General features: G+C 45.4%; 2 protein-coding genes across 5 annotated transcripts; both read left to right on the top strand.

Annotated features, from left to right (window-relative positions):
* Positions 1 to 4: 4 nt before the first annotated feature.
* FDXACB1 (ferredoxin-fold anticodon binding domain containing 1) lies at positions 5 to 3,435 on the top strand (the record flags this gene model as incomplete). Of its 3 annotated transcripts, none has more annotated exons than XM_082777854.1 (5): positions 5 to 184; positions 620 to 776; positions 910 to 1,113; positions 1,740 to 1,898; positions 2,082 to 3,435. In XM_082777854.1, the coding sequence occupies 5 exons, from the start codon at positions 16 to 18 to the stop codon at positions 3,256 to 3,258; spliced, it is 1,866 nt and encodes a 621-aa protein (XP_082633980.1). In that variant the 3' UTR covers positions 3,259 to 3,435. The 3 variants fall into 3 exon arrangements, with proteins under 3 accessions (XP_082633980.1, XP_082633981.1, XP_082633982.1); XM_082777855.1 differs by having other exon boundaries at positions 16 to 79; XM_082777856.1 differs by having other exon boundaries at positions 35 to 132.
* Positions 3,436 to 4,122: 687 nt separating this feature from the next.
* Positions 4,123 to 24,987, top strand: ALG9 (ALG9 alpha-1,2-mannosyltransferase). Of its 2 annotated transcripts, none has more exons than XM_082777858.1 (15): positions 4,123 to 4,297; positions 4,845 to 4,983; positions 5,180 to 5,314; positions 6,104 to 6,174; positions 7,059 to 7,147; positions 8,099 to 8,234; positions 8,607 to 8,694; positions 8,836 to 8,941; positions 13,666 to 13,788; positions 15,455 to 15,609; positions 17,454 to 17,559; positions 18,297 to 18,444; positions 18,754 to 18,883; positions 21,710 to 21,840; positions 24,116 to 24,987. In XM_082777858.1, the coding sequence occupies exons 1-15, from the start codon at positions 4,185 to 4,187 to the stop codon at positions 24,237 to 24,239; spliced, it is 1,794 nt and encodes a 597-aa protein (XP_082633984.1). In that variant the 5' UTR covers positions 4,123 to 4,184; the 3' UTR covers positions 24,240 to 24,987. The 2 variants fall into 2 exon arrangements, with proteins under 2 accessions (XP_082633984.1, XP_082633983.1); XM_082777857.1 differs by having other exon boundaries at positions 4,124 to 4,297; positions 17,430 to 17,559; positions 24,116 to 24,985.
* Positions 24,988 to 26,183: the final 1,196 nt, after the last annotated feature.

Raw genomic sequence — 26,183 nt, 5'->3', positions numbered from 1 at the left:
GAGCGGGGAGATGAGATGGCAGCGCAGCGCCGGGTCCTGCTGCTGGGAGAAGGCAACTTCTCCTTCGCCGCCTCCCTCGGTGGGGATGCAGGGACCAGCGTCGTGGCCACTTGCTACGAGAGCGAGGAGGAGGTGTCCGCATGGGGCAGAGCTGTGGAGAACATTCAGCGGCTGCGGGAGAGGGGTGGGTGGGCGCTGGGTGGTGTGGTGGGGTCCTGGGGTTGTGTTGTGGCTGTGGCCATGCGAGGCTGAGGGGGCTGCATGCAGGCCATGTGTGGGCACAGGCCTTGGGGTACAAGGCTTCTGCAGGGCTCCTGTCAGCCCCTCACTGCTCCCGGTGCCTCATGAGATCACTTTTGTCCTGGAGGAGCTGCAATCATCCAAGAGACTAAGTGCCCTCAAGTCGAATCAGGCTGACATAGTGCAAATAGTCAGCACAAGTCTCTGAGACAGAGCACAGGGAGCCCAGGCTTTCTCTTTTTCCTAGTGCGCAAGGGTGGGAAGCTGCCTGTCAACTGCCACTGTGACAGGCTTTAAAATGGACTGGAGAGGGCTGTAATTGCTGCCATTGTTTAAAATATTCCATAAGAAGAGTCTTATTTTCATCTTTCTTTTAAAGGAGCTGAAGTTATGTTTTCTGTGGACTGCACCAGGCTGAAGGACTATTTTTTCCCAGCAAAAAGTGAATTTGACTGCATTTATTTCAACTTCCCTCACTGTGGGAGAAAAGCTGGGGTAGTGAAGAACAGGGAGCTTCTTTCCCACTTTTTCCATAGGTGAGTAAAACGGTTCAGTGTTAACTGACTGCTGAGATACAGCTTTCTAGCAACATTGCAGGTGTTTTGCAAGAGTTAAATACTTTCTGGGTGTACTAGTAGAATTTTTCTTGTTGACTGCCTTTCCTTCCAGCTGTGCAGAAGTGCTGACAAAGGAGGGAGAGATTCATGTGGCTCTTTGCAATGGACAAGGGGGGACACCTGCTGATCAGCCAAGGAGGGAATGGCACAACAGCTGGCAAATAGTGGCTGTGGCAGCAGGAGCTGGATTTATCCTGAGTAATGTTCAGCCTTTCAAAGCAGAGACTATCCATGGATATAAATGTACAGGCTACAGGTAATTATGATGTGGCAAAACTGAGAGGTTGATATTTGTGCTCTTACAATGCCTGTCACAATGATATGTTGTTTTATAGAGAGAAACTCCCTTTAATTTGCCATAAAATAGATGCAGTTCTTTTTTTGGCTGTAAGCAGAACAGCCAAGATGAAACATGAAAGCTTTTTGAGAAAGTACCCTGTACAAGACAACATTATCTTAATGTTTTAAAGTTCAAAACGGTCCATTTCAGAACAAATGTTAATCCCAGCCTAAAGACAACAGGGGCACTGTGGTGTGTGTATCTGTTTAGGAGATAATCACAGAATCACAGCATCATGGACGTTGGCAGGGACCTCCAGCAATCACCTAGTCTGACCCTACAGTTCAAGGCAGAGCCAAGTGGAATGAGTTGCTCAGAGTCCGATGCAGACTACACAACCTTTCTGTGCAACTTGTTCCAATATCAGACCATCTGCCCAGTAAAAATATGCCAGCGTTACATTTTTGTCGTCTCCTAACAAGACATAGAATTCAGCAAGAGGTGTGTTAGTGTTATGCTGAGTTATCTATGTCATGCTCACTTAAGACACATTAAATACAGGAAACAAACAATGACTTGTCTATGTTTTTATGTATTGCCAGGAGTCAAGATAAATCTTTTTGTATAGAAGGTGCTTTAAACCACATTTTCACACGAAGCATGCCACTTGCGTATTTCAAACCTATGATCTGTGAGATAGAACTGGAAAGCCGAAGAATTTCTTTTCAAGTACCACAAGTACTTGTGGATAAAATTAACAGGTAAGTTTTATAACTGGCATCTGTTGGGCAATAACACACGTGTACTTTCAGTGGGAATGAGCAGTGTGGGTCTCAGATAAAATGGAATTGCTTCACATTCCCTCCTTTTCCTTTTACAGAATCTATTCCCTTTACAGAAGTCTGTCTAGTGGTGTCTATAATTTGTACTTTTATTTTTCACAGGGGTTTCCTAGAAGTAAATTCAAACCATCCAGTGCAGACAGTAAAGGAGAAGCTCACTGCAGTGCTCAGCCAAGCCTTTCCATTACAAAGCATTGACTACTGCCTTTCTCTGCTCTTCCAAGGTCACCTCAATGGTGTTTGCCACTCTAATATATTCTGGATTGTTCTGAGCCCAGAGGAGACTCCGAGCACTGAAGAAATGGCTAGTGGGCGGGCAAATGCAATTTTATTTTCCCATGTTGATTTTTATAGGGACACAGATGACAATGTACAAGAGAGATGTCAAATTGCAAAACAGTATTGTCTTAGACCTTCCCTTTTACCTCATGCTCAGGCAGTAATAAAAAGTGCAGCCTTTGTCCCTGGGACACTTTATGTTTTTTCTGGCCCAGTTTTCAGGAAGTGTCTTATCTCCCCTTACTCTATGCCTGTTTTTCATGAGATGGTTTTTGTATGTGCAGTTAACAGAGGTACAGAGAACAGCTGTATAGAGATGTTAGTGGATAAAATTAAGAACAGCATACATTCTCTTCACCAGACTGTTTCTGGATTTCCACTGACCATCAGTTTGCAGAAAGCAACGTGCTCTGAAACAACTGAGCTCAATGACTTTGCTGCTTTTGAATCTCAGCTCAGTAAAGTTCAGTACTTCCTCTGCATGGAGGTGGATACTTTAGACTCCTCTGAGAAGTGCTCCTGTGTGGGAGTGATAAGGACAGCTCCGTATGAACTAGCAAGCAGCGATTTCGTTATCGTCTCTGCTTCATTGAATCTTGACCTCATAGCCATGCTGCTCTGTGGAATACAAGACTGGCGCATGCTCTGGACATCAGACACACGCTTCCTCCGTCAGTTTCCTCGAGGAGAGCTAAGGCTTTTCAAGAGTTTTTCCCTCTATCCACCTTCCTATGTGCATGATGTCAGCTTTTGGGTTCCCGATGGGGAACAATTTGATGAGGCTGCTTTTCACACCATTGCTAGGCAGGTATCAGGCGAAATGGTCACATCCATCCAGTTAATCGACAGCTTCCATCAGTCAGAGACAGGGAGGAAGAGCCTCTGCTACCGAGTGGCCTTTCAGTCCTGTGACAAGGCCCTGAGCCGCCGGGAGACAGTGGCGATGCAGCTGCTGTGCCGGGAGGAGCTGAAGCAGCGGCTGCACGTAGCTCTCCGGTAGGGTCATGGCTGCCTTCAGGGGCTCGAGTGGCCCTGGGCTTGCAGCTGGAAGACACAGGCTGCACCTTGCTGGGCCCCACACCGTATGCTGCAGGGCCTCTTGCACCAGCAGTGTGGGCACTGGCACTGGCACACACTTTAAATGTAGGAATTTTGTTAATAAAGACCAAGCGCCTTCATGTTCTGTGTGTGTAATGAAACCTTGTTTTTTGAAGCAGAGCCTTTCTTTGCTGGAGTAAACTGATCTAACAGAAAGTTGTGCTATGAACACCGTGTTACAGCTACAATAGATGCGGCTGCTGACGGGGAACTGCAGTAACAAGCTGGGTTACAGGAAACCCATTGGGTTATCCTGGGTACCAACAGCAGAGGTGGATGCTAAAAGCTCTTTCTTGTCACAACTTTTAAGAGAACCAACTAACCACCACCAACTCATGGTGTCACTGCAGGCGTTCCTAGGCTATGCTGGGAGACCTGCGGCTGCTGCAGCCCCCAGGTAGTTCTACTACTGGTGGGTGACACTGGTGATAAGGGGGTGGTTGGACCAGGTATTTTAGAGTTTTTTTCCAAGTTTAATGATTCTGTGATTGTATACTGGATGTGCTCCTCTGCACTGCAGGCATGGGGCTGAGGGGAGCAGCCTCGCCTCGAGGGGTGCAACTACCACAGGCAGCTGCAAGGGGCTGAGGGGACAGGGCAGGGTCTGAGGGCACAGGGCAGGGTCTGAGGGGACACGGCGGGGCTGAGGGGACATGACAGCGGCTGAGGGGACACAGCGGCGGGCGGAGCTCCCCCGGCTGCCCGTGCAGGCGGCGTGAGGCGGTGCCGGGCCGTGCCCGCACCCGGCATGGCGGCCGGCGGCTTCGGCGCCGCTCCCATCTCGTCCGCTGGAGGCAGGGAGCGGGCTGCCGCCTGCCCGCACTCGGCATGGCGGTCAAGGGGGCCCGGCAGCGGCCGAGGGCAGGAGGAGGAGGAGGAGGAGGAGGAGGCGGCGGCGAGGCGGGCCGGCCGCGTTCGGAGGCGGAGGAGGCTCGGCTGGAGTAGGCGGCAGGGCGGCGGAGGGGGAGCGGGATCCGGCTGAAGGGGAGCGGCGGCCGCCGGGGGGCTGCGGGCCGGGCTGGGCTGTGCCGCTTCTGGGGGTTTCCCTCAGCGTCCCCGCTCCTCCCGGCCAGGGGCAGAAGCCTCTGGCTGTGGGGTTTTGCTCCGGCGTGGTGGTGGTGGGGTGCTGGGAGTCCCCGGGATGGTGGTCGTGAGGTGCTGGGGGTCCCCTGAGGAGGGCAGAGGGTGCGAGAGGCTCCCCGGCGTGCACGGTGTGAGGGGAGAGGGGCTGCTTGAGGTGATAAGGTCCAAGAGGGTGATTTGGAAGTGTTGCCCTAGAGATGTGGTCAGGCAGTGTGGGGGATTCAAAAATAAAATTATTTCTTGGCCCTTTGGATGGCAGTCAGTGACTTTCTGCATGCAGGTTCTTGTCAGTTCTTTGCTTGCTGTCGCATAACTAGCCTTGATATTGCTAATGAGTTGTCTTGGTGCGTATTTATATTCTTTCTACTAAGTTGTCTTGCTGCATATTTGTATTCTTTGTGCTAGACCACCTGGGAGCAAAGCAGGACAAGTGTGGGCCCCTGAAGGATCAACGGCATTCAAGTGTCTCATCTCCGCCAGGTTCTGTGCAGCTCTCCTGAGCAACATCTCAGACTGCGATGAGACGTTCAACTACTGGGAACCAGTAAGTAGCTCTGTGTCCTTGGAGGCACTTGAGAACTTGTAGGTTGTCTGCAGAAATGCAGATTTTCTTAAAACCTTTTGCTAATCGGTGTTTTTCAAGGAGAAACATACTTAAGAATTCATAAGTGGGAAATGCAAAACTGTCTGCTGCGTGATGCACTTCATATATAACTAATATATGTTAATCTCCATTTCAGACACACTACCTCGTTTATGGGAAGGGGTTTCAGACGTGGGAATACTCTCCAGCCTATGCCATCCGCTCCTATGCTTACCTGTGGCTCCATGCCTTACCAGCGCTGTTCCATGCTAGAGTTCTACAAACAAATAAGGTAAATCAGATGCGTCAAAACTGCTTTTTTGATTATTTTTTTTAAAGTGCCTTTAGTTTGAGTAAAACAGCTGCTTTGTTTGTTGTCAGAGTTACGAAATGGTAAGTCTACCAGTGCTGACATCCCTGTAAGGATTTGCAAGGGTTTGTGAGCTAACTCAAGAAGAACCAAGGAAGAGTGACTGGGAAATTTCAGGGAAGCTGTCAGGCTTTGATTTGATTGAGAAGTTGTCCCAGAAGGGTTAGTGGTTTCTTGGCATTTTGAGTGTACCTGGCAGCCACAGGCTGCCAGTTTTACTCTGGCACTTTAGAAGGCCCTCTTGTTTTCTACCCCAGATATCAGTAGCTGTTTAGATTTTTTTTTTTTTTGTTGTTGTTCAATAGACTGTAAGAGAAAAATTAAGATTTTGCAAGCTGTATTGCAAACAGCTCACAGGAATACTTTAAAAAAAAAAAAAAAAAAGGCACCAAGTACACATTCTGCCATACTTTACATGTTTTTACGTGTTTCTGCATAACATGAAACAAAGGAGGAGTAGTTCTGATCAGTCTAGTGGACTGTGTTATCTTTCTTTGCTGTAAAGGACTTTAGGGTTAGAGGGTAGGCCCTGAGCTGCTGGAGCTTTAGCCATCCCTTGGTGCAGGATCTGGGCCTGTAAGAGCAGCCTCATTCACTGCTGCCAGAGTTGCTCCATGCTGTTCTGAAATTTTGCAACTTGGTCTCTCTTGTTAGCAGTAGGTGCATAAGCTTCATTGCAAATCTTGTTCTGATTTTGGGTACATCTCCTAGGTTCTTATCTTCTATTTCCTCCGATGCTTCCTGGCGTTCCTGAGCTGTGTTTGTGAGCTCTACTTCTATAAGTGAGTATTAGAAGCTGTCTACTGTGAATGCTCTTCAACAATGTTAGTAGCATATCCAGTTGTTACCACAGGAAATATACCCTGAAGCTGGTGTGCAAATGTGTCTGAGTTAATTGGGTTGCTTCACAGTGAAACTTCAAGATATACGTTCTCAAAGGAACTTAATGAAATATTGGTGAGAATTCTACTGTCGGGACACAATTATATTCTTGGATCTGCCACCCACATCTCTTTAGCGTTTTGTTGATTACACTTTTTTTTTAATGATAGGAGCAAGCAGAGTGGGAGTGTAAACTGAGCTCTGCTGCAGGAGACTGGTGCTGCGCTTGCTAATCGCAGTGAATTTTAGTGGAATGTATTAATTGTTGCTCTCTGTAAAGTATGTTCAAGCTCCTGCTTTAGTGGCTGTCAACGCCACTGGCTGATACAATTACCTTGACTAATCTGGGCTTTTACTTTTGCCTTCTGCCTCTTCCTTTGTGGCTTTCAAACTGTTACAGTGCCTGACTTTTTGTTGGCAATGGACTAGTTTTAAGAGTGTGAGCTGGGGCTTTTTGCACAGTGGGGTTTTGTGATGGGTATGAATCTTAGACTGAGAAGATCTAAAGCAGCACAGACTCTCTGTCTTCTTGAAATTTGTGCAACTAACACTGGGAGAAGCCAAGTCTGTTCTGGAGTTTTGCACTAGTGTGGCTTAGGAGGATCCTAAGTCCGCCTCTGGCTTTACATTTGAGGTTGCTTTTGGCAGCTGAGTAAAGAGAATTGCTCAGCTTAAAGCTCTTGAGATGCTCTCTGGATTGCTTCTGGCTCTGCCTGCATTGGGTACTATTATTTCACATGCTCAGGTTCTTTCAGTAGTTTCTAATTCTCTTTTCTTTCCTTAGGGCTGTGTGCAAGAAGTTTGGGCTACATGTGAGTCGGCTGATGCTGGCCTTCTTAGTTCTCAGCACAGGGATGTTCTGCTCATCTGCAGGTGGGTCTGCTGCAGCAATGACCTTGTCCATAGAAGCCAAAGACAGCTGCAGAGAAGAAAATCTGCAGCACCAAAATATCTCTGGCAATCAGCACCCTGTGTTGGAGAGCTTGTTGCATTCTCTTGCAGGTGTTTCTCATGGCAGGTGTAATGACAAAGCATTGATTCAAGTGATGTTCCTTGCATCACCCTAACAATTTCCAGGGCATGTTTATTTCTGTTCTCTACAGTCTTTGTGCTGTGGGCCATGCTTTTTAAACAGGATGTTGGCTGGCCTACCTTGAATGTTTATTTGACGGAAGCAGACATGGTCCTCTTGTATTTTGGCATTGTCATCTGCCTTTCTGTCCTATTCCCTGACTGGTACCCTTATGCCAAGCCAACCACTGTAAGGCTGATAAAACACTTGCTGTGGGTATTTAGTGTGAAGACAGGTTTTGAGGAAAGGTTTTCTGCATTGTGTGCATTACAGAAACTTAAATAGAAATATCACAGGTTGAGTGCTGATATTTCATATTTTGTCCTTTTTTGCTTATGCTGAATGGAGAAAGGACTTTTCTTTAATTGTTCTCACAAGGCAATAGGCCTCTTCATACTTAAGTAACTTCTCACCAGTCTGTACCCAGTTGTTTTTTGTTTTCCTAGGAGATTATAGAGGGTAGAGCAAGTGTTGCAAGTGGCTGTTTACCTGCAACCGTGGATGCTGTCAACTGGTTACCACTGCTGGGTGCTGTGGGGGAAAGAGGCCTTGGTACCTAAAGGGATTATTTCTGGCCTTGGCAGAACAGTAACAAGAACTTTCTTTTTCTGTTTTCACTGACAAGAGAATTGGCAATATAGCAGCCCACCTCCAATGGGATGGGTGAGAGGATTAGCCTTATTTTGGCCTTTGCAGTTCTCTAGCTGTGGAACAGCTGTGCTAAGAAGCCATTTTTTTTCTTTGTGTTGCAGCCTTCCTCCCCAGCAGTTTCTGCATGTACACCACAGTGATTGCCATGACTGGCTGGTACATGGACAAGACCTCTGTGGCAGTGATGGGCATAGCTGCTGGAGCCCTTGTGGGCTGGCCCTTCAGCGCAGCGCTTGGGTAAGGGGAGGAAGGCTCAGGAACTTTGTACTTTGCCAAATGTGCTATGTTGCTTGCCTGTTTGGGGAAAATGTAGGGGCTGGAGAGAAAGAGGAGGAAACTAGCAGGGGCTGAGCAGCCAGCATAGTCCAGGATCAGTGTGACAGGCTTCCACAGCCTGATTTCTTTGCTTTTGAAAAGCTTAGCTTCGGAAGATTTTCATGTTCTAATACACTGAAGATAAGATCTGAGTTGGATGTTGGGAACGTGGAGTAGTAGCAGATCCCAGCACAGTGATGGTTTGCTTCCAGCTAATGCCTCATTTGCTCTGGGGCAGAAAATCCTGCAGTGGGGAAGGAATAGTCTCTGGCTGATACTTGGTCTCTCTTTCAGGCTTCCTATTGCCTTTGACTTGCTAATACTGAAGCAGAGGTGGAAAAGCTTCTTAAACTGGTGTGTGGTGTCGTTGATCCTGTTTTTGGTAAGTCCCTGTAAAAGCACAAAGGGGTGGATTGGGCTTGCAATAGAAGGAGCAAGTTCCATTAACAAAATCACACAGAGCTGTTGGGCAGTCCAGCCAAAAGCTGTTGGCACTCTACAAATAATAGCTGCTTTCTTTCAGGTGCCCCTGGTAGTTGTGGACAGCTATTACTATGGAAAACTGGTAGTTGCACCCCTCAACATTGTTTTGTACAATGTCTTCACCTCTCACGGACCTGATCTCTACGGTGAGTTGAAGATAAGATGAGGAAGTTGACAGTTTTCTTGCTGCTGTCAGGGCATGGTGACCCTTGAGGTTTTGATCTCTGATCCTTTCTTTGATGTATTCCAAATCAGACACCCTGCAAGCTCCAAGGGGATGCAGTTCCAGCTTTTTGCCACAGGATGTCTGTCTCGAGCTGGAAATTGGCAGGGCCCTCAGATTTTCTTCTGTCTGCTTCCCCATGTTGTGGTTTAAGCAGCTTTTGTTCACTTGGAAGTTCTGTAAACTATCACGAGACATCTCCGCTGTGATATGGGGTTGTTGAGACCTGTCAGTAGCAAACTTGTCTGGATGTAATGCGAGTGCAGTGGGAGCATGTGGTCTGTGTGTGCACGTGTTTGGGTCAGCTTTCATCTGGTTCTTGGCTGGTGTTGTTCCTCACAGATGGGCCCCAGAACTCTGAGCAGCTAGCAGCAGTGCAGAACCTATAGTTTCTTCCTGTGCACGTCAGGTCTCTACAGACTTCCTGCTTCCATGCTGTGGCTTAAGTCTCCTTGCTTATTTGGCAGTGTGTGGCCTGGGGTTGGCTGGAAGGCAGGATCTGAGGTTACCATAAAGGCATCTTCCAGACTGCAGAGAAGGAAGAAAGGTTAATTACTACACCTGCTGCTGTTCTGGCAGTCACGCTGGAGGCAGGGCCAACTTGACTCATGCAGACAACACTTGAGCTCCCCATTTCCTTTGGATGAACGAATTGAGGAGAAAACAATCTTTCTGAAGACTGATAAATTAGTGACAAGTAGTGATAATAACACTTTGGCTCTCCTTGCTGTCTTCTTTCTATAAGCTTTTTTTTGTTTTTTTTTTTTTTTTCTTCATAAGCAATGTAAGAATTATCTCTGCTTCCCAGAGGAAGAGCTGAATACAGAGCAAGGAAACTGCCTTACTTCTGAAGGGGGACAGTGGGAAAGGCAGGATTAACATTTCATTTTATGTAGTTTTATGGAAGCAAAAAGTGAGAAGAAATGCAGAAAAGTTTCAGACAACCTGTATTTATAGAAATTATTGCCATGGGAAATAACTAAGCTGGTGACTTCAGTAGGATCCCAAAAGGAATTAGAAATAATTTATGGATGTCAAGAGGAATCCAAGTTGTCATCAGTGATACCTAATTAGCAGGCAAATCATCTGCCTTTCAGGGGTTCCTGGGGACTGGCCATTTGGGATGCTGGGTGAGTTACAAGGTCTGAACCTTGATGGCAAGGCTGTGGTGCTTGTTTGGGAGCTACTGCTGCGCTGGGTTGTTCTTGTTCATGTTCTTGATGTCTCCTAGATATGAGAAGTAGCAGAGCGTTATGTTTCTAGGCTTCAGAGGGCTGGTGGTGACCTCAGGGAGCTTAGGGTGCAAGGTCTCTGTGATGTCTGTCATGTTTTTTCAGCCCCATAAAGGTATTCGGGGAGGAATTGAGCCGTGGTTAGTGGTGAGGCTTTCTGGCAGTGCCCCACAGGCCGTATTTGGTGCTTCATTTGAAGGGCTGTTTTGGGTGATGCTGAGTGGTGATTTGTTCCTTGTGCTATGGCACAACATGACAACAGATGCTTTGCCATGGTCCTTCATCTCTTCAGGAAGGCTCTAAAGTCTGTTGCTGTGAATTTTCTGTAATGGAAACTCCAGGTTCTGTTTCTGATGGGTTTTGGCATGGGCTCATGCCTGACCTTTTCCACACTGGTGCATGAGTTGTTTCCAGCAGCCTCCAGGGACCAATCTATTCTGAAGTGTTTTATTCATAGTGACATTCATATAACATCCTTGGGCTAGAAAAAGAGCCTGCTTGAACCTGCTCTTTAATGCGGTGTGGCCAGGACAACAGCATGTGTTTGGGGAGCTTCAAAACACTTGGGGAAAATAACACTGCGAGGGGAGATGAAAGGCTGGCCAGTGCCTTTTGGCTTTGGAACAGGGATTTCCCAACTTTCACATGATTGGAGCAAAAGCTGCTGCAGGTTGCAGAATACTCAACCTATATCATCTTCAGTGTAAGCACCACAGTTTTTATTTTTATTTTTTTTATTTATTTTTATTTTTGTGGTTTGCATGCAGACTGGAGTCCTGAAGAAAAGGCTTTTGTAATGTGTACTTTCTGGATTAATACAGTCTACGCAATAAAATTTTCCCTGGGATGGTTATTAGGTTTCTACAGCCAAGGAAAAGTAGCTGCTAAGCATATATCTCTGTCTGATTCTGAGGCTTTGGGGTATTTTTGTGTGCCTGTGTCTCAAAAACACTCAATTCACAGCAAAGGTTTTCCTCCAGTTCCTGAGATCAGAGCCTGGGCTCTGACTTGCCTTGTGATTGCACTCGGGGAAGTTTTGTTCAGCTCAGGTGAAATGTGCTGGAGCTGTTTATGTGACACCTTGCTCTGTTGAGTCCTGGTTCTTAAACAGAAGGAAAATAAATGAAATGCTGAAAGGAGACTGTTAGTTATGCTAGGGCTGAATCAGTCTTGCTTAGAATGAGGGCTGTGACTCGTGATCAAAGTATTGTGGTTTAATTTCTGCTTAACAGCTGAGCTACAATGCCGGGCTGTATGTAGGCTTTTAGCCTGTGACAGACACAAGGTGAGGGCCACCTTAGCTGGAGCCCAGTCCGTAACACCCCTGCTTTGTCCTGAAGCAGCCTCACCATCGCCGTGATGAAGCTGGAGCATGGCAGTGTGTTAAGCTCTAGCAACTTCTCTGTAGTTTGATATCCAGAAGTGCTCCTGAAGCCTGGGACAGAGCATGAAGTTCAGAACAGTTTCTGGCTCAGTGTCTGACACTGCTTCCAGTTGTTTTCCTCATGGAATGGTAGTACTTTGAGCTGTGGCTAGGGCAGGGTCTCCTGAATGGCTTCATCAGCATCTCCTGCAGCCCACGTCTGCTCAGCTCTGGCATGTGGGGTGCTTACAGGAAGCTAAATCTTCTGCCATGGTCTGAAGGTGATGCTGTGGAAGCATCAGTCTATTCCTTGAAGATTTGGGACTTGGCTGTGCTGGGCAGCTTACCCGTAGCCTAAAAATGCTGGTGGGTAACAGTTCACATCAGTTTAAGAGAGCTTCTTTCTCATGATGAAATCTTCTGTGATAAAGCAGCCACAGCTTGTAGTGGGAGTAAGGAAGCAGACTGTGGTATCCACTTATAGCATGTTTGTTTTTATAGGGAGAGACCTTGTTGCTCTAAAGAACTTTTAACTAGTGTGGCCTAATCATTGTTAACCCTTCTGGAAGTCCTTAGAAACCTGTTGTGCTGCCTCAGAAGAGAATCTGGAGGTGGCAGGGTTGAGGAAATAAAACCAAGCCCTCTTCATACATGCTTGTAGGTGTCCACTGGAAGATGTACAGCGTGATACCCCACTGCCTCAGGATTTCCCTCTACAGACATCCTGCTCAGCAGCCCTGATTTCAAAGGAGGGAAACATGCTGCAGTTCGTGCCCATTGCTTGATCTTTTAGTCTCCTGTATCCCGTATGCAGACTTCTAGACTGAGGATTGTACTCCTGTGGGACTTGAAAGAATTAGGCAGGTGGAGGGAGAAAGAAGGTGTTTTTTTTTTTTTTTTTTGTTCCCTTAAGGACCCTTATTTCCCAAAACCTGAACCTGTAATTGCAGTTTGCTTTCAGTGCTAACAATGAAATGTTTTGTACATAAGCATCAGTTGCTTGGACTTTGCTGTACTAACTCCAGCTTCATGTTCCTGATGTTACTAGTGCAGCTTCCAATCATGTTTAACTGTAGGAGCTGCAGAGGTTTTGGGTTTTCCTTGCTGCTTTTCAGTTGTCTGATTAATTTCAACATGGACCCTTTTCAAGTGGCTCTGATTGCAGGAAATTGCTGTGGCATGTGACACATGTCACAACAGTGCAGTGATTAAAGCCCCGCATGTCATTTACTGACTGATTGAGCTAATTGCGCTGAGAAAGTGGCAAACGTGCAGAGAGGAACCGGCGTTCCTTATTGTTTGGGATTTTAAACACCAGGAATTAAAAGTCAAATAAATGACAGCTGGAGTGGAATTCATCAGTTTGCATCCTTCGAAGCTTGCAACCAGTACCCAAGTATGTGATCTTAGGAGGTGGAGTTGGCTTGCTCCTGTTAAAACGTATTGAAGCAGGGAAATTTGAAGTGGTGTTGACACTAAGGAGGTACCAAAACCTGGCGGCTGGATGAACGGTAGTGGCAGAGTCTTTGGGGTGAAATGTGAGTGTGAGCTCTTCTGCCATTTTCTGTTTCTGCTCCCACAGAGTGTACATCGCCACTTCAGAATGACAATTATCTCTTGTTAACATTAGGTGGCTTTGCGTTGTATCTGTTGCTTCTCTGCAACTAGAATGAATTTGGAGGAGAATTTCCTGGCTTTAGGGGTTACAGCCTCTTCTTTCTGCGGAGGCTCTTAATGCGAGGGTGAGTTCTGTGTTGCAGAACTGGTTGCTGGACAAGGCTGACTGTTAGAGTTGCCTTTGATACATGAGCAGCAGATGTAAAGTTTACTGTGACCCAATAAAAAAAAAAGGAGAGAAAAATAATTTCAGAAAAGAGAACAATCTTCTGTCCATGCCCTTTCCATTCTGTGGTTTCAGTATGTTTGCAGTGGGGAGAATTGATGTCTGCTGCTGCTTCTGTCTGTGTTGGGCAGAGAAGGAATGAAGCTGCTGTGACATCCAGATCTCAAACATCCTTATGTTCGAAAACTTTTTCTTTTTTTTCCCTTCAGGTACCGAACCCTGGTCCTTCTATTTCATCAATGGCTTTCTGAATTTCAACGTGGCATTTATTTTGGCGCTGCTTGTGCTACCGCTGACTTATCTGATGGAGTGCCTGCTTCAGAAATTTCATGGTGAGTGCAGGATAGCTGTGAGAGCTGAGCACAGAGAGCCCAGATTGTAAACCTTGTTAGTAAAGGCAGAGCTTGTCTGCCAAAGAGCAGCTTGCCCTTATTGGAAGTGAAACTAGGCTCAGGGAAAGTTTTGGGAATAATAGCGCAGTTCCTAGAGCTCATTACTCAGCTCAGTATTAACCACACAGTGGAATTACTGTGTAGAAAGAAGAGGCAGTGAGATATATCTACTGTGCTGTCTGCAAAAGGGCAGGAATGTGCCTTTTTCCTTTAAGGGCGATTCCTGTGTTTCCTGTCTTCACCTGAAGAAGAACATTATGTTGTCAAGGCTAAACTGTCCACACACAGAGTGAGCTTAACAAGTTGTACAGTGTATGTAACCTTCAGCCAGAAATACCAATGCATTAGCAGTAGCCCTGTCAGAGCTCTAAGGTGAGGAGGAACCACGTACCCATGGCTGTTTCCATCTCACCTGCAGCAGGAAATGGCAGCCTTGCTGCCAGCTTCCACTGTTACTTTTTTTATCTCACTGCCAGGACGTTTACTGCAATAACTGGGAGAACAGGGCTGGTTTTAGGCTTTTTCATTGCTGGGGCTGAGCCTGCACAAATGCATTCTCTGGTCTGTGCTGCTGCCAACGTAGGGCTTGAACCTGGGCTCTTCTGTGCTCTGCAACTTGCAGAACTGAGTCCTCTGTACAGAGGGTAGAGAAAGGAGGAGCTAGAATATTCCCTGCTTCATTATGGGGCTTTCTCCTAAGTAAAATGACCTCAGTTTGAGTACGTGATGTCTGGCAAGTGACTGTAAAGAAGATGTGTTGAAAGTGTGGATGTACCTTTGCTGTTTGCCAAAGGAAGATTCATTAAGTGTCAGCTGCACCCGCCGGATTCATCAGGCCAGTCAGGGCTCTACTCTGGGTTTTACTGAGTACAAGAAACAATAATATCATAAGCCTTGCTGAAAACGGATGTTAACAGGTATTTGCTATCTGTCTTTTGGATATGACTGACATACTGTCAGAAACCAGTAAAAGCTCAGCAGGAGATGCTGTAAATGCAAGATTTCCAGCTGTTCACTTGGGGTTCTTGTTCTTAACAGCAGGAGCCACTCTGCTGAGTGCCTTGCTCTTATTGTCTGTGAAATGCTGTTAGCTTAATTGTTTAACTCTTCTGTGGGGAGTAGCATGGGGGCAGAAAAGGGATTGAAAATTGTCAGGTGCTGTGGAACCCTCCTCAGCGTGACTAAAATTCAGGGTAATTGTTGTTATTTTTGAATCGGTTATTTCCTGTGTTGAGCAGAAGGTGCCTGAGTGATCTCTTGTGCTGTTATTTTTGTAATGAAGCAAGGAAGGTTGTGGAAACGCCAGTTGCCAAAAAAAACATTTGCAAGCAAGGGATAGATCCAGAGGCGAGTCTTCCTAATCTGGGTTGTGCAGCACGCTACGCAGTGGGAAATCCAGAACTTCCCACTGCCTGTTTAGATGGGCCAGTTCTGGATGGATTTGGTCATTTTGGATTCAGCAGCCTGATCATTATTCTCTGTCTTTTAAAATCTGTTGAGTTGTGAATGTGAGAAGTGATAATGCACCTGGTGGGTGTGTGTAAGAGCAGGAGTAGGATAAACTTCTGATTACATTGCTGCTCTGCTGAGTGTGTGTTTCTTTCAGTTCAGAATCTGGGCCGTCCCTACTGGCTGACGCTAGCTCCTATGTACATCTGGATCGGCATCTTCTTCAGTCAGCCCCACAAAGAGGAGAGGTTTCTCTTTCCCATCTATCCCCTCATATGTCTCTGCAGCGCTGTAGCTCTGTCTGCTCTTCAGGTAAGTTTGTGGATTGAGAGGTTTAGTACTTTCAGTGAGCTCATACCTTTAGGAAGCTGCTGGCTCGATTCTTTAACGTCGCTTCCCAAAGCTGTAAATTGATGTAACAGCAAAAATATTTGGGACTTCCTTCCCCGAGCATCATACGGAATGAGCTAATCCAATAAGCTTGGCCTTCAGTCCAGACTTCTTAATAACCTGTCTGGACTATTAAAATCATTGTCTGGGATTATATTAAGTGGTAAGCAGTCGAGAATATTTCCTTAACTAATTATTTCGTGGTGAGTTTGAATTCTGCCATCCTCCGTGGGAGGAACTCTTGTGATGTTGCAGCACCAACGCAACATCTGAGGGATGTCACAAGGATTACTAACTTGGTTATAGCATCGTGGCTTCTTCGTCTGCTGTTAAACAAGATTTAAGGGATGGGAATTTGAGTGTGTATAGGAAATGTTTGTGTTTTATTTTTTGTATCCTAGTAGGAACCTTCACTGATTTGAAGAAGTATTTTTGTTTAGGCATCAGGAAATTATTTGGGGCATTTGAAGAGCCAAAAGTAAAAACCAATCTCAAAGCTTCATAGAGTAAAGCATTCCGAATTGATGTAAACCTTCCCAAAACTCAAAATTACGTCTCTACTCTGTGAAAGAGGCACAAGAATGCAGTCACTTGTCCCTGCTGGAGCCCACTGCAGCTGTTCTGCCATGACCCGTCTGTCCTGCTATGCCCCACTGCTGGCTGTTCCTGTCCTGAGCTCCCTGCTGGTGTCCCCTGCATCCCTCAGGCACTCTCACCCCGCCCCAGCTAGTTGCAGCTCTGGCTTTTGATTTCCCAGCGTTGTTGATGCTTTGCAGAGCTAGGCTGGAACACCCAGATGAGTTTCAGCCCTTGTGTTTGTTTAAGGATTGAGCTCCATAATGTCAGTGGTTTTGTCTTTGGCTGAGAATTACTGTGTGCTGTCAAAAGATTGATTGGAGGGCAACAGCTTAGGACATCTGTCAAACATGGCTTTAGGAAACTCTAGTGTGTATTTCTGTAATTCATATTCTGACATTTTGTCCAGTATTCAGTATCTAGCTGAGAATTTAATTGAAATTCCTCTAATAGTGCAAGCTTGTCAGAGAATCCACTGGGGGGAAAAAAAAAAAAAAGAAAAAAACATGTGGATTTGGCTATTGTGAGAAAAATGCAAACAAGGCAAGGGGAGCAGAAACCAGGTTAGGACATGAAGTGAATGACAATTCCTGCAGAAAGGCAGAACGGGGGAAGGGACCGAGCCAAGTGCTTAGTGCAGTTCCTCCTGGCTCTTCCTAGGAAGGCTTTTACATTAGAAAAACCTAAAGGGCTGTTTCAAAGCTGCCTGCGTTTAGGGGTGTCTGTAGGATGTGCTGTTATGTTCCTTTATCCACTCCAAAGCTGTAGTTTGTGTAGGTGGGGCATGCTCCTTTACTTAGGAAGTCTGTCCACCGTTAAAAATGGGAACAGCCTGTGTAGGGAATCCTACAGGACGCTTCTGAAAGGGACTCTAGCTGTTGGTTCACCTGGGACCAGCCAAGGTGGGGCCCTGGCAGAGGGAAGGCACTTCACAGCTTGACTAGAGGCCGTCCTAGGGCAGAGAGCTGAAAAGATTAAGAGATACGAGATGTGACTGAACCATGTGGCTTTCTGTGTAATTTTGCGGGTCTGAATGAAAAAATGAAGTCCCAGACCAAAGAACTGGTGGGCGATGCATACGCTGCTTTAACGTCCGTATGAAAAACATGATTTTGATAAAATTTCAGAGTCTGAATAACTTTGTCGTCAATTTTTTCCTTTCTCAGAAGTGTTACCACTTCATATTCCAGCGCTACCGCCTGGAGCACTACACAGTCTCCTCCAACTGGTTGGCTCTGGGGACTGTTTTTCTCTTTGGCCTTTTGTCACTGTCACGCTCAGTTGCCTTATTCAGAGGTGGGTATTTTAGACTGCTTCTGCGGTTTCTTGGGCATCAGTCTTGGCAGGTCTTAAGGCCTGCCAGAGTTGTGCTGCTTTGACTGTACCAACACAGGAAAAATATGGCAATCTTGAGTATGTGGGTGTCATTATTGCAGGAAAAGGAATAAATACTAATGGTGTCACCATTAATGAATGTGTACATGTGTGTATGTATGTATTACTAGAATTAATCAGTTAAAAATTTGTTGCTTTTCACCTTCAGCCAGTACAACTATAATGATGTAAAATGTGCACCTAGACTTGTATTTAGGCAGATACTTACAACTTGTAAGTATATGATCCCACTTGAAACAAACATTTTCGCATGTAGAACTGTGAGAATTGGGTGCATTTCTCCTGAGTGGAGATGGATTAAGTATGGCTGTGATCCTTAAGTGCCTCCTTGGCTCACAGCCATGCAGCGAGCCTTCCCACCTCATCAAAGTTAGGTAGCAGCAGTGGTTTTTGCATGGTAGTAGCCACTGACAGTCAGGAGAGGAGAATGGGAATAAAGGTGTTACGGTACAAACACCTCTAGCATGTTGAGGAGCTTTAAAGTCCAGCTGCTCAGCTTAGACAAATTATTTTATTCATTGTTATCAATTTTTAAAGAAACAACAACACATATATATTTTTATTTATAGTCTTTCCAAATAAGTCATTAAAAATTGTCTATTTCTTCGGACTTATTTACAAATTCCTGCCTTCTGTAGGCTACCATGGGCCTCTGGACCTGTACCCAGAATTTCACAGGATCGCTACTGACCCGAGCATTCATACTGTGCCAGAGGGGAGACCAGTTAACGTCTGCGTGGGAAAGGAATGGCACAGATTTCCAAGCAGCTTTCTCTTGCCAGAAAAGTAAGTTTTTTAATGTAAAAGATATGAGTTGCTGAGCTCCACAAGGAGGGGCACTTCACATAAGAAGGATTTATGGGAGTAACCTTCAAGACCTTGTATGTTTGTCACCAGCATATCCACAACAAACGATGTACAAGTTTGGTGTCAGCAGATTGTTGGTCACAAAGTAAATTTGCAGTGTGACTGTCCTAGCAGTGCTGTCTGCCCTCAGGAATGAAATGTCCTGGGTTATGCTTTTGGTTTTCTCCATGCTAAGTGTTACTAGCTCCTGCAGTTTCCTGCCAGGCTTTCTGACGCTGTTCTCTGCAGTTGGCAGCTCCAGTTTATCCTGTCGGAGTTCAGGGGCCAATTACCAAAACCCTTTGCCAAGGGACCAATGGCCACACGGATCATTCCCACTGACATGAACGACCAGAACAAGGAAGAGCCATCTCGATACGTAAGGATGCCGTTCCTGTTTTCTTTCCCTTACCTTACCACTTATATTAATACAGTGCCTAGAATTGTGGTTGGATCTCTCCATTTTGTGTCCCATGTCAGTACCATTACAGAACAAAAACGGGCTCTCTACAGCACTTTGAAACTTCCCCATTTGTGTGAGTCTGGTTTCTGTTTGTGCTTTGTCTCCCTATTTTTCATTTGAAGAGGTTAAAAAAAACGAGTAAGAAGTAATATTTCCTAGTCACTGCAGTTTGGGGCTTGTTATAATGTTACTGTGATTACAGGAAACTGACCTGAATTAGTTTGAAATCCCCAGCAGAAGATGTTTGTCACTGAGCAGGGATCAACATTTCCTTAGTACTTTTATTTTAAAATACAGATATATTAATCATTTACAACAGAAGAGGAGGAACTTAATTTGGAAATCACAGAAACAATTGCAACAGTGCTTTTCATGGGAAGCCATTTGTGTATTACTGTCATGCATTACTGACTTGTTACAACTTTTTCTTGCTTTATCTAAACAAAAATGGCACATGCATATTCGTGTTTTCCAAATTATTGTTAGCTAATTTCTCTGGAATTATTTAGCAGCTTAAATCTTAGTGGTGTGCTAAATACTAGGTATTTAGGTATCCTTCTCTTTTTTGCCTCGAGGGTGAATGAGGGGAACTGTCAGTATATGCATAGTCCTTTTTTCATCGTCTCCACAGCTGGAGAGCTGTGCTTTGTCCATCAGAGTCCAGGAAGCACTCGTGTGCAGAGCATCGGGTCTCTGCTTTACCTGAGAGGGTGGATCCTAGCTGAAGACAATGGACGTGCACTTTTTTATTAATTTTTTCACATTTTTGGCTTGTTAAACATTCTACGAACACTTGTGATCTCCTCAAAGAAGCAGCTGGAAGGCAGCACTGTAAGACAGGAGCCAACTGTGTGGTAAAAGCCGAGACCAATGTGCTGAGTGAAAGATCTCTTCCTTGGAGCTGTTATGTAGCTATGGAAGTGGGAAGGAGGCGTGTTCCCACCTGAGAGACGCTGTCTGCCGCAGTGCATTTCCTTTACGAAATCTTCAACTGTGGCATATTTTTAGCACAGACAGTTGGCTGGCGCAGAGCCTGTGACTAACAGAACAAAATACGCTTTTGTTTCATGGCTGCTCCTTAATGTCACCCTCCAATTTTGCTATTTCTCATGCAAAAGAAAGGTCCAGGGACATGTGCAGAAATTGGCTACTTCATGTGAATTTTAAACAGTTTTAAAACTTTTGCTTCTGAGCTGGTAATACCAAGAAAACACGATCTTGCCTCAAGTTTTAAGCAGCTTTTAAGGACTGCAGGCATACCCACATTAAGAAAAAAAAAATAAATAATTAAGTAGGCACTAGAAAGAACCATCATAGCAAACAAATACAAACAGCATGAATCTGTTGGCCCCTTAAAGGGGAGAAAATGGTTCAAAAGAATTGTCAGAGCCATGGACATCTTAAAACCAATGAGTGTTTGCAGAAATGAGGCTGAACTCGGTGTTTCAGCTGTAAGCATCTATTACTGCCCTGCTTGAAAACTGAAGTAAATTGGAGTGTTTCTGTTGCTGTGGGACACTGGGGGGGAAAGTCATTTGACCTTCTTGTTTTTGCAATTCTTCCTGAATCATGTTGAACAGCACTGAGCTTGTACTTGTGCTACCGGGGAGGTGGACCTGTCTCTCAAACTGCTAAGGAAGAGTTTTATTTCTTACAAAGATGTACTGGGAACTGTGAAAGTCTGTCCTTTTTAATCAATGATTTGTAGGGGGTGAAGAATAATAGGCAAGAATAATAGGCAACATAGTTATTAAATTGCATTAGATCCAGCGTGGGAATTAGAATTCCGAGTTATTGTGGCAAAGTGGAGAAAGCAACTGAAAAAGATGCAATTCAGCATGAATGGTGCACTGCAGAAATAACCAGGTGTCCGCCTGTGGGATGAGGAGCAGCCTGCTATGCACAGGTCCTTCAGGAAAGGATGGAGGGCTATGATGAATCAGAAGCTGCTTCCGACCCAGTAAATACCCACGTGTTAGGGTATTTGCAGAGGATCTTGTGTGACTCGTGTTTTGCTGCTCGGTATGGAACATCATGAGCGTGCTGCCTCCCAGTTCGCAGTCAGGATGGATGTGACTAACGGAAGACATTTCAGAGCAGGCCCATGAGAATGATCCCCAGGGGTAGCAAGCATGACTATAGAAGGAAGAGTGAGTAAAAGAGGGCTGCCGAGCAGGCAAACCGTTTTCAGATAACAGAGCTCAAGTATGTAAAAAGAATTCAAAAAAAAATAAAAATAATTCCTTGTTCATAGTGTAAAACAAGTAGGAACAGGCAAAAACTAAGAAAAGAAAAAATTCAGTTTAGACATCAGGAAAGCTTTCTAACAATAAAGATAGTCAAGTCTTCTGCCTTGGGACCTTGTGGAGTCAGCATTGTAAGAAGTTTTTAGAAGCTTTTTAGAGAACCACAAGGCAAAATACCAGCAGAATTGGTTCTACTGCCTCAAATTTCCCCCTGTGAGTTGACTGTTCTTTGGTAAGAGAGCTGGCAGTGGTACTTCGTCACACAGGCAGCCCAGGACTTCCCTCCTATGACCAGAGCAGCAGTGATAGCTTTTATTCCTGCATAAGGGTTTTACTTGAAAACATTACAAATATATTACTATGTATCCTGCAAAAAGCTTTTTCCCTGTTGCTTGAAATATAAACCCTCTGTTACAGAAAAGGAACAGCTTGTGTAAATAGACACCTGCACCCAGAAGCCTACAGGAAATAAACAAGAATCTTTCTCTTTCTGCAGATTGACATTTCCAAATGCCACTACCTGGTGGACTTGGACACAGTGGCTGAAACCCCGAGGGAACCGAGGTATTCCTTGAACAAAGAAGAGTGGGTGACCATTGCCTACAAGCCATTCCTAGATGCTTCCAGGTATGTTTTACATGTTTGAGGAGTGAGAAAGGCTGGCAAATCTGTCAACTAATGTTTTTTGCAATTATTTGCTTACAACAGCTATACTCGGGGAGGAAAGACACATTGTCAAAAGCCAGCTTGAAATCCATTCTCCAGTAGAGGCAGCTTGCTGGTTACAAGGAACCTTTGTAAAACTTGTATGCTGAGCATTAATTACCTGGGTGGCCTTGGAGTGTTACGCAAGCTGGGAAGGGTGAGGATCAAGGATTATTTTTAAAGGACTCTTCACTATGCACTTCTTGCTGATGTAGTGGGTTTTGTTTGGCTTTTTAAAGGAATAAGGTGCAGGCAATCTCCTCCCAGCAGACCTGTGAGTCTGCTGTTGTTTCAGCCAAATTCGATAGGCAGGTGTAAGAGCTCGGTCTTTGAGACTGCCTTACAAGTTAAGCTGGCAGGCAGGAGGCAGACTCGGTGAGTGAAAAGCCATCGAGGTTTTTTGGCATCAGTGAATTCCTGTAAGGGTGCATTTAAAATTGGGTGCTATAAACAAGGTCGAGGCATCTTTTGCCAGCCATCCCTAACAGCACGACCGAGGGAAGTTTCAGAAAGGCTCTTTTTGGATTGCCAGCTTGGGAATCTTTCTGACATTATATTTTCAGTTCCTACTGGAAATTTGGCCTGTGGAAAAAAGTGAAGGTGAATGTGTGAGTAAGGGGCTCAGGTGGAGCCTGGTGCTCCTGGGGCTGTGGCTAGGACTCTCAGACCCTCCCTTTACCACAATTTCCCAGTTGGACCAAAACTCAGTGGTGGTATTTAGACACTTCACAAAGTGAAGCAATCGCCATTTCTATACCCTAAAGTACCAGATGAGTGGCAAAAAACTGGCTTACAGAGGATCCTGGATGTTGAAAGGAGGCAGACTTACAGGTAGAGGTGGGACTTGGGGATTTTTGGAATTTCACAGTTCCTGGGCCTCTCTGCAGGTAGACAGTACTTTCTGCCTCCGTTTCCCCTCTCCAGCATGGGACAGACACTGCTCCCTCTGTCCTTTTGTCTAAAAAGAACTTCAACAGAATAATGCCTGGTGCTTGTATGGCACCTCATGTAACAGGACCCTGGTACTAGGTGGTGCTGTGCCAGTGCAATGAGATAGCACCAGGCTTCTCCTGGATGCTTTTTTACCCCAAGTTGCAGGAGATCAGGAGCTGCTTGCACTCGGATGCGTTGCAGTAAGGATGTCCTAGGACCCTGGGAGCCTCCTGGGAGGTGTAGTTCACGGGGGCAGTTCCTGCCATTGTTTTTTCGACTGCATTTTTTACAGAAATCCAGTGCTGCCTTACAATAAGCAGAAAAACCACAATTCATCTTTGTTCTGAAAGATTGACTTGAATTGCAAGTCCAGAACCTTGGCTGTGTGTATTACAGTGACAGGCGAGTATGTGCTGGATCTGCATCCCATCCCTGACCACTGGGAGCGCTGCAAATCAGATCTGAGTGCTGCTGCTGCTTTTCCAAGCTCTATGTAGATGGAGTTAGCCGTGAGCTATTGAGCCTTAGCAGACATACCAACAAGTTGACCTCAAAGAGATAAGGAGATAAGCTTGAATGCAGAGGAAGGAAGACTCTGTCCAGCCATGATTTCAATACATTGCTAAAAAGTTTAAATCTTGCAGGGTTTGGTGTTGCTGATGGAGGAAATTGGATTGCTTTTCTCTTTCACGTTTAAGCTTGGCTTTTACTTGTAGCTTGCTTGGTAAAAGAATGCATGTGTTCAAAATGTACTCGACTAGCACAGCTCCAGCAATTACCAATCAAACATAAGGTCCTAATTAGATACAGCCATTAAGCCCTCCTGCTTGAGTACTCCATTGGCCCCGTTGTTGTGAAGTGCTGCGAAATGCCAGCTCCCAGCACGAGCAGGGCACAGGGCGAATGCTGGCAGCAGAATGCCTCGTAGGCTTTAAGGCAGTCTGTCCCCATTAATTCAATACCCTCAGCAGAAGATCAGCACAACAACACCTTCCTGACCTCTATCCTCCTTGATCCCACTGGAGTGGGTAGTGGGCAGGCTGAAGAACGGTGGTGATTCCAGCTGGTGATTCTGTCACAAACCAGCTTCGGTCCCACCAGCGAGAAGAAAATGGGACTGGGCTTTGCACGCTTGTACCCTTGACATCCCTTGCATCCCTGACTCACCAACCCAGACCTTTTGCAAAGCCTCTTTTGTATTGGTTTGAACGTGTTGGCTAATGAGCACTTTAAGGATGATTTATTTTTTCCTTTCTGGTTTCAGGTCCTCAAAGCTGCTGCGTGCGTTCTACATTCCTCTCCTCTCAGAACGGTACACATGGCATGCAAACTACACTATCCTGAAATCCAGGAGGTCGAAGCAAACGAGGAAAAAAATGGGAGGCTAGGAGCACTCCTGTATAACAAAATAAAAAGCATGTGCTGACACTCTTGGACAGCTACAAAAGCATTCTTCAGTTCCTTTTCTAAAAGATTGTGCTTGTAAGATTTACTAATAAAGATTTACCATGAAGTGATTTGCTCTGCAAGCTTCCAGCTGTAAGCAGGGTTCCTCATCTTTCAGTGCTCAGTGTCAGGTCTCTGCTCTGCCTACATAGAACGGTTTAGAACCAGTCTGAAAATCCAGCAGCCACCTACGAACGTATTAGCTGTGCTGCTCCCTGTGTTGTTATCTATTACACCAGAGAAGAGAAAAATGGAAAATAAAAGGACGGGCAGGATGAGGTTCTGCTCTGGGTTGCAATCTGGCATTGGGAAAATCCAGTTCTGCTCCCTCCGTGTCTCTAGTCCATGGCTGTTCAAGTACTGCTCTGCTCGCTTTCTCCTAGGGATTTTTTTCAGACAACAGATCTTTTTTTTTGGAACAAAAAGGAAGGAAGAAAACACTTGAAAGACACTTAACTGTGAAATGCACTGAGTCTTGAGGAATGAAGTAGTCTGTGCCATGGAGAAACAGTCTGAAGTTGCTCTGTCCAGGGGATCTTTTCAAGAAAAAACTTGTGCTTTTGGGGAAAAAAGCCACCACAAACTTCTGAATTGAGCTAATTGTCTGTTTTAGTGGGACTGGGATGTTTTTGTTATATTTGACAATATGCAACACAGTGTGTTTGTTTGTTATTTATCATTTTTTAAAGATACCTATGACATGCTTTTTAGGGATAGGGTTAGGGTTAGGGTTAGGGTTAGGGTTAGGGTCCTTAGGGTTAGGGTTAGGGTAATAAGGGTTAGGGTTAGGGTTAGGGGTTAGGGTTAGGGTTAGGGTCCTTAGGGTTAGGGTTAGGGTTAGGGTTAGGGTTAGATCCGCTGTTAGGGTTAGGGTTAGGGTTAGGGTTAGGTTTGGTTAGGGTTAGGGTTAGGGTTAGGGTAGGGTTAGGGTTAGGGTTAGGGATAATATTTGGTTAGGGTTAGGGTTAGGGTTATCGTTCTGTTAGGGTTAGGGTTAAGGTTAGGGTTAGGGTAAAGGTTAGGGTTAGGGTTAGGTTTAGAGTTAGTGTTTGGTTAGGGTTAGGGTTATGGTTCGATTAGGGTTAGGGTTAGGGTTAGGGTTAGGGTTAGGGTTAGGGTTAGGGTTAGGGTTAGATCTGCCGTTAGGGTTAGGGTTAGGGTTAGGGTTAGGGTTAGGGTTAGATCCGCCGTTAGGGTTAGGGGTTAGGGTTAGGGTTAGGGTTAGGTTTGGTTAGGGTTAGGGTTAGGGTAGGGTTAGGGTTAGGGATAATATTTGGTTAGGGTTAGGGTTATAGTTCTGTTAGGGTTATGGTTAGGGTTAGGGTTAAGGTTAGGGTAAGGGTTAGGGTTAGGTTTAGAGTTAGTGTTTGGTTAGGGTTAGGGTTATGGTTCGGTTAGGGTTAGGGTTAGGGTTAGGATTCTCTTAGGGTTAGGGTTAGGGTTTGGGTTAGGGTTAGGGTTAGGGTTAGGTTTGTGTTAGGGTTAGGGTTAGGTTTAGGGTTAGGATTAGGGTTAGGGTTAGGGTTAGGGTTAGCGTTAGGGTTAGGGTCCTTAGGGTCAGGGTTAGGGTCCTTAGGGTTAGGGTTAGGGTTAGAGTTAGGGTTAGGGTTAGGGTTAGGTTTAGCGTTAGGGTTAGGGTTAGATTCGCCGTTAGGGTTAGGGTTAGGGGTTAGGGTTAGGGTTAGCGTTAGGGTTAGGGTTAAGGTTAGGGTTAGATCCTCCGTTAGGGTTAGGGTCTTTAGGGTTAGGGTTAGGGTCCTTAGGGTTAGGGTTAGGGTTAGGGTTAGGCTTAGTGTTTGCTTAGGGTTAGGGTTAGGGTAATGGTTCTGTAAGGGTTAGGGTTAGGGTTAGCGTTACGGTTAGGGGTAGGGATAGGGTTAGGGTTA

Source organism: Aythya marila (assembly GCF_965140915.1).
Source record: "Aythya marila genome assembly, chromosome: 23".
Taxonomy (NCBI): domain Eukaryota; kingdom Metazoa; phylum Chordata; class Aves; order Anseriformes; family Anatidae; genus Aythya; species Aythya marila.
This window is presented reverse-complemented; position numbering and strand designations above follow the sequence as displayed.